At 32.3% G+C, this 12,155-nt stretch overlaps 1 protein-coding gene across 1 annotated transcript in view; it reads left to right on the top strand.

The window, feature by feature from the left end:
- Positions 1–12,155, top strand: part of sws (patatin like phospholipase domain containing sws) — a 1,321,526-nt gene that overhangs the window by 659,313 nt on the left and 650,058 nt on the right. The window contains exon 11 of the mRNA XM_072529876.1: positions 4,229–4,385. Coding sequence (XP_072385977.1) covers positions 4,229–4,385 — 157 coding nt within the window. The remainder of the gene's footprint in view (positions 1–4,228; positions 4,386–12,155) is intronic.

The following is a 12,155-nucleotide window of genomic DNA, read 5'->3' as shown; positions in this document are numbered from 1 at the left end:
AAAAGTTACAAATACAAATTTAGAACTATTATTGCAAAAATGTTTAAAAATTTAAAAATCCATCAACACTGTAGAATGTGTTGTCCATTAAAAATGAATACACAGTTTGGCGAAAACTTTTTTGCTATTTTTCTGATTGCTATTTTCTAAAAAAATTATATTAAAATCTCCACATATAACGTAAAAATCATTATTGCTATAAATACTCTGCAACAATAGTTCTAACTTCGTAATAAAAGTATTAAAATTCACATTATAAGGAGGTCTGTATGTAGTTACAATAAATAAATATTTTTTTCTTCCATGAACTTTAAATTTTACTTCACATATTTAAACTTTGCTGTCAATACACCATTGAGGTAAATTTAGCTGTTCACAACTTAAACTTATTATTTACAAATATGCATACACCTCCACATCCTTTATCATTTTTTGCGAAATAAGACACTAAATTAAAGTTTTTAATATTGGTTACTTTAAGTTTATCTTCTCTCAACCAGTGTTCACTGAGGCATAAAACATTCACATTATTACTTTGAAGTATCAAATTTATATCGTAAGATTTACGTGCAAGTCCTCCCTGTATATTGCAGTGTAAAATAGGGAAATATACGTTTGTCGGTTTACTTACATTAATACTTCGACTTCGGAGATGACATAGATGAACTATGGAAGTTTGACATTTACTTTGGGTTTGAGAGTCCCTATCGAAGAAATTATTTAAAAATCTACGGAGCGACGATTATATTGTTGGCATTTCGGAAATCGAAACGCTTGTAAGTGACTGATCTTGGCCAAGTCGACGGTTTATAGATTTCCTCTTTTAATTCGAAGTTGACACCACACATAAAGCATTTGTTTTGGTTTTCGTTAGTTGGTAGTTCTCTAATAATAATATCAGCCTCTAAACACTTCTTGATCTTTTAGATAATCGAAGATAGTTTCTGTTGTGACGCTTCGTTTAACTCCAGAAAGGTAAAGCCAAGCATTTCTTTGAACTCCCAAGTCGGTAGTTTTATCATTTTCACCGCAGTTCTTTTTTGTTTGTCTAGTTTTCTTCTTTGAGTGGACTAACATAAAACCATCATTATCTTGTCCCATATCTTCATTTATATTTACTAAAGTTTGCATTTTATTTAGCTGTGCATTACTCTGCAGATCTTGAAGTTCTGCAGATGTTGAATTATTTTCAGGGCTTCTGCTACTTTCGGCAACAGTTGGCAACACCGGTGTTTGGAATTTATTTGTAATTTTATAATTTGGAGTTAATTGTTTGATATGATTAAGGTGTTTTTTGTTTGACTCATTTAAAACTGGTTGTCTAACAGGTTCAGTTTTTGCTTCCATTTGGCTTATCTTTTCTTGAAGATAACGATTGTTTTGTTTTAAAAGAGAATTATTTTCTAGTAATAAATTAAATTTTTTCTCTTTTTCTTTTATAATATTTTTAAGTAGCTCATTTTCTTTGTATAGATCGGATTTACCTTGGAAATTCTCCTCAACGTCATTAGATTTCTCGTTTGTTTCACAGCAAATTATTCGTGTGTCACAAATTTTTATGCACTGAAGCTTACTTCTGGTTGCCTATGACAAATGAAAAACATTTCCACACTGTACACAAACTAAGATTTTAGTAGCTTTACTTTGACAGCACATAAATTGTTTCTCTAGGAAATTTTCGTCACTAACTAGAAAGAGCACATTTAAACGCTGCTCGCCAGTCGGCGCTATCTTGATTCCAGAGGATCGAAGCGATTATCGAATAAATCGAATCGAGTAGAATGGATTATTGAATCAAATCGAATCGATTATCGAATTCAAATCGATTATCGAATCAAATCGATCATCGAATCGAATTGATTATCGAATCGAATAGAATCAATTATGGAGTCGATCGATTGTTGAATCGATTATCGGGTCTATTATCGAATCGAATTGATTATCGAATCTAATCGAATCGATTTATTGAGTCGATTATCAAATCGAATAAAAAAAATACAACAATACATAATACAATAAAATAAAATACAATCGAATCAAATCGATGGTCGAATCGAATCGATTATCGAATCGATTATTGAATCTATTATCGAATCGGTTTTCGAATCGATTATGAAATCGATTATCGAATCGAAGTGATTGTCGTGTAGAATCGAATATCTAATCGAATCGAAATTAAAAAAAAATAGAACAATACATTAGAGGTGTGCTTATTAGTTCTTTTAGACAAACTAGTTCAAGAGAACTATTCCACAAAAATGAACTAGTTCAGTGAACTAGTTCGCGAAAGAACTATTTGTAGGACCGAAATCGAAATCTAACCCTAACATAACTGGTTGCCAGATGTTTCGTCTTATCATCACACAAACTCTCGCCGGCCGCTCGTTTTCTTCGGTTTTCCTACCGTACAAGTAGTTCGGATTCGGAACCATTTCTTTCGATCGTATGTTTAGGGTTTAAATGTTTTAAATTTATTTCTCAAATGTTTTGCAAATAACATTTTTTTTATTTGCAAAAAATTATTAAGATTTATTTTTTATTAACCGTTTTAAATATAAATATAGTTCACGTATGATTTATTTTTATATTTACGTATATTTAAACTCATAGGTATCTATAATTAGGTTATTTCTAAAAGAAACTTTACAAAAAAAATCAGTGAATTTTCTAGGAACATTAAACACATTTTTATTCTCACTTTTACATAAAATTATGTTTTATGTAAATGCACAATGCAATTTTAACCACAACTAACAATTTTTATTTCAAAATTACAATACGAGAACCAACACAGCATGGCAACGTCCAAGCCAATGCATGGGCATAAGATCCGAACCATTATGACATTAAGATAAGACTGTTTATGTTATTGTCACATTCATAAGAATTATTATCTGTTATCTGAGGCTAATCTGCATTTCTTTTTTTAAACTAGTCAGTCCATCCCATTCACAAAATAGTAAATATATGATCACATTCATTCATTATTTTCTTCTTTAGAAGTTTAGACACAATTTATAATGCAAATCGTTCGCAGTGAACTAGTTCCATGAGAATTAATGAACTATTTCAATTAGCCCAGTTGAAAGAATCGTTCATTTGAACTATTTCGATGGTGAAGTACACATCTCTACAATACATAATACAATAAAATAAAATAAAATACAATCGAATCGTATCGATGGTCGAATCGAATCGATTATCGAATGAAATCGAATCACATCGGATATCGAAACGATTATCGGATCAAATCGGTTAATAAATCAAATCGAATCGATTATCGAATTCAATCAATTATCGAATCAAATCCAATCAATTATCGAATCAAATCCAATCGATTATCGAATTAAATCGGTTATCGAATCGAATCGATTATCGAATCAAATAGAACTAAATAGAATAGAATAAAATAAAATCAATTAAAGTAAATTAAAACCATCGCTCCTTGCTTAGACTATAAGATATCTATGCTTTCTCTTCTCGGTCACTCCCAGAGTGCCACATCACTTTTTTAGTAGCTATTAACTTCATACTAAAAAAAACTTTCTAAATAGTTAAAGGAAGATTATACTCAGATGACTTGGTACTTTATAAGAAGGGAAAAATATCCCATTAGTTGAGAAACATTTACAACATAGTTTAATTAATTTAGAGAATTGATTTAAGTCGAATGGATTAAAATTTTCTGAATATAAAACGAAGTGCATATTGTTTCCAAGAAAACATAATCTACGGACACCGAGACCATACCTTAATGAAAATTTCTTAGATTTTGTAAGCGAAGTTTTTAGGAATGATATTCGACAGAAGACTTAGATGTTCAATCATGTTCAATATGTAAATATAAAAAAAATAAATTGTCAAACTGGTTTGAATTTATTAAGAACAATAGCCAGCTACAATTGGGGAGCAGATTCTAAATCATTATTTAACATATAAAAATCACTAATCAGAACAAAAATCGATTATTGCTCTGTTGTGTATACATCTGCTAACCATACAATATTAAAATAAATCGATATAATTCAAAATACCGTATTGAGAATTGTTACCGGAGCTTTCCGAATATAGCATGTAGAATAAGAACACTCTAAATGATTAAACTGCAAAATTTATCCAAGCAAAATCCAGCAATAATATAATCTTTTTGACATTATTAGACGAAAACTGTTACTGTAAAATTGTAAACAATATTGTTAATTTTTTGTCAATTGTTTTTAATTTTCAGGTGGAAATGGTGACCCAAACAAAACGAAGTACAACAGTGATAGCAGTTCGTGATTCTGAATTGGCCAAGTTACCAGAGGGATTATTCAATGCGATAAAATTAAGATATCCAATAGTTGTTACCAGATTAATTAAATTATTAGGCCATAGGATTCTAGGTGAGATTTTGTTATTTATAACAGTATATTGTTATATATAAGCAGTTTTGTAGTTTGCCTGTACTCCAATTTACTAGTGCAAAACAGTGTGATTATATATATATATATATATATATATATATATATATATATATATATATATATATATATATATATATATATATATATACAGGACCTTAATAAGACCAGTTTTGATATATGGGGCTGAAACGTGGATCTTATCTCAAAATGATAAAAGACTTCTTGGTATTTTTGAGAGAAAAATTCTTAGAAAGATTTTTGGGGCCGTAAATGAAAATGGGCTATGGCGTCGAAGATACAACTTTGAACTGTATCAGTTATACACCGATCCAGATATTGTGAAATTCGTTAAAGTGCAGAGACTTAGATGGGCTGGACACATTGCTAGGATGTCAGATCACGAATACACGAAGAGATTAACATTTTCACAACCAGAGGGCACAAGAAGCAGAGGACGACCACGAATGAGATGGATTGATGATGTGGAAGAAGACCTACAGATTCTAGGGGTTAGAAGATGGAGGGAAGTTGCCAGGAATCGACAGGAGTGGCGACTTCTTTGTGAGCAGGCCAAGATCCACAACGGATTGTCGAGCCACTTATGATGATGATATATATATATATATATATATATATATATATATATATATATCTACGGCATAAAGTGGACTCCGCCCATGTTAAAATTCAGGTTCAAGTGAGCTCCGTAGTCAAGTGGACACCGATATACGGAGCTCACTTAACCATTCCATAATATTGGCTCTGTCGATTAGTCAACATGTATAGTTTCATAATTTTTAAAAATTTTGTGGAGCCCTTAAGTACCCCTGTATCATGAATGTATATTGCTTAGTTCACGTGTATATCTTATAGGGGTCGTTCAGATCTTTTTCACTGTATATTGGAACTATAAGTATGTCGGTTTAAGTAAGCTCTGATAGTTTGGCAACTCTGCCATTAAGCTGTATACTTCTCGCTTATAGACTGAACGGTTTATATGGACTCCTTATTTTTGTTATCATTCATACACATTACAGTGTGTAACAGATATGTATACTATTAACTACCTGTTTTTGGTAGGTACGTGCTTTTCTAAAAATAGCTTTATAGATACAAAAGGATTTCGTCACCAAATTGGATTTTTTTCATATGCGGAAATTTCCTAATGTATTTTGTTAACGTGAGTATGTCTTCATACGTTTTATTTAAGAATTCGATAAATAAGAACTTTTATTTCATCCATTGTTTTATGATATCTTGTATACAGATTTTTTATTATTTTATTTCTGGTTTTATCTGTGTACTACATATAATTCTGGATAGAAGGTTATCTCAAAATAAATATTTAAGTGCTAAAATAGATATTTTTGTGTAAAAATGGATAGTAGTGCACAAAAAAGGGAAGAATGCTTAATTTATCTAACAAGAATTATACCACTTCACCCATATTACATACTTCTGAATGTTTTATCTCCTATTAAGGGGTAATATGTAGTCAATATAAGTGTAGTTAGTGTCAATGATCTTTATAAGTAATAGCTTGCTGACTGTAATTTACATGTTTAGTTCAAATAAATAAACCTTCAGAAAAAAGCGATTTGAATGGCAAAGTCAACTAAGAAAGTGTAATGAATCTTGTATTACCCCAGATTCACACAGGTTAACCGCTGTTTGCAGGCAAGAGTCCTCCTGGCAGATTTAAGGAAGATAACTACCATAAGCAACCTTTCGAGGGTTCAGATGGCGGGAAGCAGCTTATTTTTTTTTTTTGTATATCTTGCAGATGTGTTGATCTAGCCAGTTTTTCCTCGATTCTAGTCATAAAATGGGTTGTTATTTGTGGAGTGGATGTTACGAATCTAGACTTTGTTTCTTTTGTTCTCTAGCCACTTATATTCGGATATTAAGTGGATTGATAACTACGATATTGTAGAGCTTATGCATGGATGTGAGTCTTAATATCCGCTGAATTTGGCTGACTAATTTATAGCTAAATCTACGTGTTAAGTATGTATTGATATCACCCATACAAGCAAAGAATATTCGGCAGCAGAAGCATAGAGTTTAAGCGTCTACGTTTTAAGAGTGGAAGGATGTGCTTCCCATTTTTAGCTGACAAGTTCGCATAGAATATTATTTTTCTGGTTCTAGTTTGTTCTTTAGTTTTAAACAAAGTTCTGTGACAAAGCACGTGGTGTTCGTGTGTATTAAGGTATAAAAAAAGTGAAACTGGAACAAAACCATGAAGTGGAGATATCCAGGAGTGGCTAGTATACCTGTTGAATACAAAGCACGTGGTGTTCGTGTGTATTAAGGTATAAAAAATGCTTATTAAAAGCTTAAAATTTTTATTTTAAAGAAGATCTTTTTGGAATTAAATCATTCCATCATCAGTTTAATAAAAAGTTGTTAAAAAACATTGTATGGCCACATAAAAGCATTGGAAGGACATCAGTATTAAAAACAATCCTCATGGTATTTATAAAGGTAAATGCAATAGACTGTTAACTTTGTTGATTAATAAAAACTAAAAATTGAAAATGGGGGCATCTTACATGACCCCCTGGAGCTGGTGAGGTTTTATCGACTTACATTACCTCTGATCTGTGCTGGAGTCTAGGGCTAACTCTCCACTTCATGGTTTTGTTCCAGTTTTACTTTTAAAGTTCTGTGAATTACAAAGTGTGTTGGATTTCATAACACTATTGGTTCAGGTATATGTTCAAATTTGTGAAAGCGTCTCAGTTAGGGACATTGAAGGAGCACACCTGACTTTTTCCAGGGTTTGGCTTAAAATTAATATATAATCTATTTTTGTTGTATTTAAGATATGAATTAGATTTTTCTCCACTTCAGAAAAAAAAGTTTTTGTTTGTGCAACAATAGATGTATCGTCTACATAATAAAAGTCCTAGTCTTTACTGGTATGGGTTGTGTAAATGTTATACAGTGTAGGGGCCATTACGGTACCCCAAAGGAGACCGTTCTTCTACGTTCTCCATCTTCATCTTCTATTCTTGCCATTGAATGATACGGAAAATCTTCTATTATGTAGGCATACGTGAATAATACAAGTGAGTTTATTACCTAAGGGGATATCACATAGATTTTGGAGAAATGTTCTTTAATTTAAGGTGTCGTAAGCAGAATTTAGATTGACAAATACCACTCCTCATGATCCAAACTCAACGTCGTTGAAAGGTTTCCTCAGCTGACTGGTTTTGTCCTCTCTCATTTTAAGTTTTTCTTTGCTTCTTTGCCGGCATTTATTATGTTTATTTCGTTATTTTCAGCGATCAGCTTAATACCAAATACCGTAGGTTTGGCCCCCTATTTGCTTCCTGCAGTAGAAATACGTCACATTTGTGTTAAGCGCATATGTCTGATAAGCTTAAGTAAAGTAGAGTGTCTTTATCTGTAGATATGTCCTTAATATTTATAGACATAATTAGAATAGTTGGTCCTAAAAAGGACCGATTTGACAAAAATCATATTGAACGGGTGATTGAAGAATTAACCGATTAAGTAATTATTCACTACCGAGAGTACGCTCGATTGGGGTGGTCTTATTGTTACTACAAATTTCGTGAAGGCTTCTACTTTGAACTGCATAAAATGAATAATCTTTTACTTTTCAATAAAAATTTAAATTTTACATACTGTTACTTTTAGACGATATTTCGAGTCAGATTTGTTTAATAATAACTGTACTTAATATATAGTCTCTTTGTGAAAAGTAAATGAGCTTGTAATATCGGTTTACAACTCATATATGGATAATAAGGAAATAAACAGGTTAAAATGTGACAACAAATTGCTATATAACAGTATGAGACAATATTCATATGCTGTGGCAAAATCATCATATTTGTTTAACATTGATATTTATGTGGCAATCAGCTGTAAAAGTCATTGTCTTTTTTAATGTCGTATCATATTTTAGCATATCATATTTTGAGTGAAATTGATCCTAAATTCGTCTAATAATATTAAGTTTTTAAAACAGCTGTGTTTTTATGCTCATTCGTTCACCTTTTGTAAAACAGTCTGAGTAAATATAAGGGATTTATATAATCCTTTCATTTCGTAATCTTTTCGTTTCATAATTATAGTTCTCTTGCTTTTATTTTCTATGGTAATACATATACATACCCAATTCAAAAGATTTTAAGATTTATGTCAATATTTCTGAAGTGCCTTTCCTAGGATAATTTTGTTTTTAAGCCTAGTTCGTTTGATTACATGTAATTGATTTGATAGTTCACAACAAATAAGTATTGATTGTAGGTAGGATAGCAGGTGTTGATAAATATGATGGGTCGGTAGAGAGTCTCATTATTCCTAAATCTGACCATATGTTACCTCCCCCTTCATTTGTGGAAGTCCTAAGGGCATTTTTTCTCTTGAGGCATCCTTCCAATTTAACTTGGCAATGCAGTTTTTATAGAGTCTTTGGATAAAGCCAGCGCAACTTTAGCATTGAGATTTAGTTTCTTGTACGACGTTGCTATCTTTATATATGTGTTTGACCTTGGAATTAGTTCTGTTCAGTATTGGTTAGTACTCGGACCTCTGTAAGTCGGAAAATACCTCTGATGGCTTTTCTAGCAATCCTGGTCTAGCATTAGCATTGGTTTGATCACAATTTTATATATCCTGATTTTAGAGATTCGAATTAGACTTCTGGATTTAAAAGAGGGTTATATATACATATACATCAGTTAGCTACCTGAATATTCCCTTTTATTTTTTATGTAACAACATTACCTACGATATCCTAAGACGCTGCAATCTTTCAAAATTATATGGCTTTATTGTTCCGTTATGCCCTACTCTAGATCCTCTCTTTTGTATGTTAAAGAACATTTATTTGATTTTCTCATTAGTGACTATTAGACCGCTTTTTTTGCTGCTATTAGCATTATTTTATAGCATTCTATTATTTAATTTATGGATTAAATCCGGATAGCAAATAGATATTCTTCACTTTCTTGGAGAAATAATATTCTAACACACAAAATCCTATTAAATTGTCAAAACCTTCCTTGCATATTCTATTCAATTATGAGGTGCAGCAGCAATATCAGTACCATAATAAGGCGTATAGTTCTAAACTGGTAATGTTTTAGGGGCTGCTAAAATCTGGGCTCAAAATATGCTCCAAGAAACTCTGTGTTATAAAACAGTCGAATAAAATACAGATTCTCGATTCAAATAGTCAAAAAATTAATGAACAGCTTACTAAAATAGAAATAACGCCTATTTAAGATGTAATCCATTAACGGCCCAAGGAACAAAGCACTCCTAGCATATGGTAATGATATAGGTCTCATAACTCTAATAAGAAACTCTCCCGTCCACAAACTTCAATAAAGTGAAGAGAGCACGAAAAATGTTTCACTTAAAATCAACGAAATGAAAACCAAATACAAGCGAATTAACAGAGGATAAAAAACCGGTTCATTTGCTTAGTACATTTGTTGGTTCTGAGCCTACTTCGTTAGTCAAGACGTGGGATAAGAAACAAAAATCAAGAACTATTGTATGCTCTCCAAATTCAGTGCAATTTTATCATAAATTGATGGGAGGTGTCGATCTTATGGATTCACTAATTGCTCTTTACCGAACAGACATAAGATCTAAAAAGTGGTATCTAAAAATATTTTTTCACCTTCTGGATTTAGCTGTTGTTAACAGCTGGTTGTTGTATCGCCGTGATTGCGATTACTTTGAAATTAAAAAGAAAAACCAGTTGCCTTTGTTACAGTTTAAGTCCCACTTATGTAGCGTACTGTTAGCAAGAACTGACCAGATCAAAATCAAAAGACGTCCCAGGCTCAGTGAAATTGAGAATGAAATTGTAAAAAAAGAGAGGACAGGATCTACTGCTATTGTACTACCATGAGGGGCAGCAGCAATATCAGTACCATAATAATGCATATAGTCCTGGACTGGCTAATCGTTGGATAATAGGAAGCATGGATGTAGCAGTTTTAATGGTTTGGTGACTGCTTACTGAAATCGGGGAGCAGAGATATTAGTACCAAGTTAATGACTATATTAGTTGCGGATACATTTTCTGATAACTTAGTTCCTCCCTTTTTTTTTAACATATACTATATTCTTCATCTTCCACAATTCTCATGTAATTGTGGAAGATGCATAAGGTATTTAGACATCGTTTTTTTGTAAAATGAACGTTTTAGATTTTCAGATGTATAAACTTGACGTGAATTAATTTGAACTCATTTAGTTTAGGCTCTAATAGGTATACTATTTTGTAGGTTAAACTCTTATGCTCTACTTTAGCAAAGGCCTAAGCTATGTCAAAAAAGGATAGCACAATTCTTTTGCATTATACAAAGAAAACAAAGTAGCTATTAAATGTGGAAATAAAGCCTACAATCCATTTAAGACGACAAAAGGACTTCTACAAGGCTGTGCTACGTCCCCTACTCTGTTTAAAATATTCTTGGAAAAGACTCAAACCATGGAGGAAAAAGTGCGAAGGAATGGGCATACCAGTAAGAGACGAATACCTATACACCTTAAGTTTTGCCGACGATCAAGTAGTCATCGCACAAGATGAAGAAGATCTCAGCTTTATGCTCAGAAAACTAGAAGAAGAATATAAAAACAACGGAATGGAAATAAACTTAGAGAAAACCGAATACCTAACACCAGAAAACAAGGATATGAGAAACCTAGAGATAGAAGAGGGAAGACAAATAAATGGAACAGATAAATTCAAGTATTTAGGAACCATAATATCGAACCAGGGAACAACAGAAGAAGATATAAACAACAGACTGAGACAAACAAGAAACTGTATAAGACAGCTAAACTCAGTGTTGTGGGATAAGAACATTACGATAAAGACAAAAAAGAGAATATATAGGTAATACCCTGACAAGAAGTATCCTGACATATGGGTCCGAAAACTGGACAATAAACAAGAGAAATAGAGGTAGAATAAGAGCAGTAGAAATGGAGTTCCTGAGGAGAAGCTGTAGACTTACAAAAAGAGACAGAATTGAAAACGCAGAGATTAAGCGGAGAATGGGAGTGCAATCAGACATAATCGACTATATAGAGGAGAAGAGACTATCCTGGTACGGCCACGTCAGAAGAGCGGACAGAGGACGCTGGATAAACAAAATATCAGAATGGAGCCCGATTGGAAGAAGAAAGAGAGGAAGACCCCGAAGGTCATTCAGAGATGAAATCGACGAGGCTATGGAGAAAAGAACCCTGCGAGATGGAGACTGGAATGACAGGGAAAATTGGAGAAAACGGTTGAGTGAAGGAAGACAGTGAAAACTGTGGAAATCCTTAGTAGTAGTAATTCTTTTTTCTAAAACGTATTTCTCAACAAGTTTCTCACTTAGTTATATCGATAATTCTATATATTCAATTAATCATAGCATACTTTTTATCTCTGAATAAAAATTATCGGTTTGGAATCAGCTCTTTTTTTTATTATTGGTTTAATTAACTTACATAAATAAATACAACCTGATTTAAAGTAAAGCTGAAGTTGATTTTTAAATGCCCACTTTAGATACTCTGTTTTTGTTTGCCTTATTTTTAGACATTTTTGCTCAAGCGCCCATCTCCATTGTCATGAATCATTAATTCAATTCTCTCTCCTTATCTTTTACTAACACCACATCGTTAGAATACATCAGGCACCAAGGGATATCTCCTTGACATGTTTTCGTTAATTTTTCCAACACTAATTAGAAGAAA

The sequence above is a fragment of the Diabrotica undecimpunctata genome, chromosome 4 (assembly GCF_040954645.1).
Source record: "Diabrotica undecimpunctata isolate CICGRU chromosome 4, icDiaUnde3, whole genome shotgun sequence".
In the NCBI taxonomy this organism is placed as follows: Eukaryota; Metazoa; Arthropoda; class Insecta; order Coleoptera; family Chrysomelidae; genus Diabrotica; species Diabrotica undecimpunctata.
Note: the sequence above shows the minus strand (reverse complement) of the source record. Positions and strands in the feature narration are given on the sequence as shown.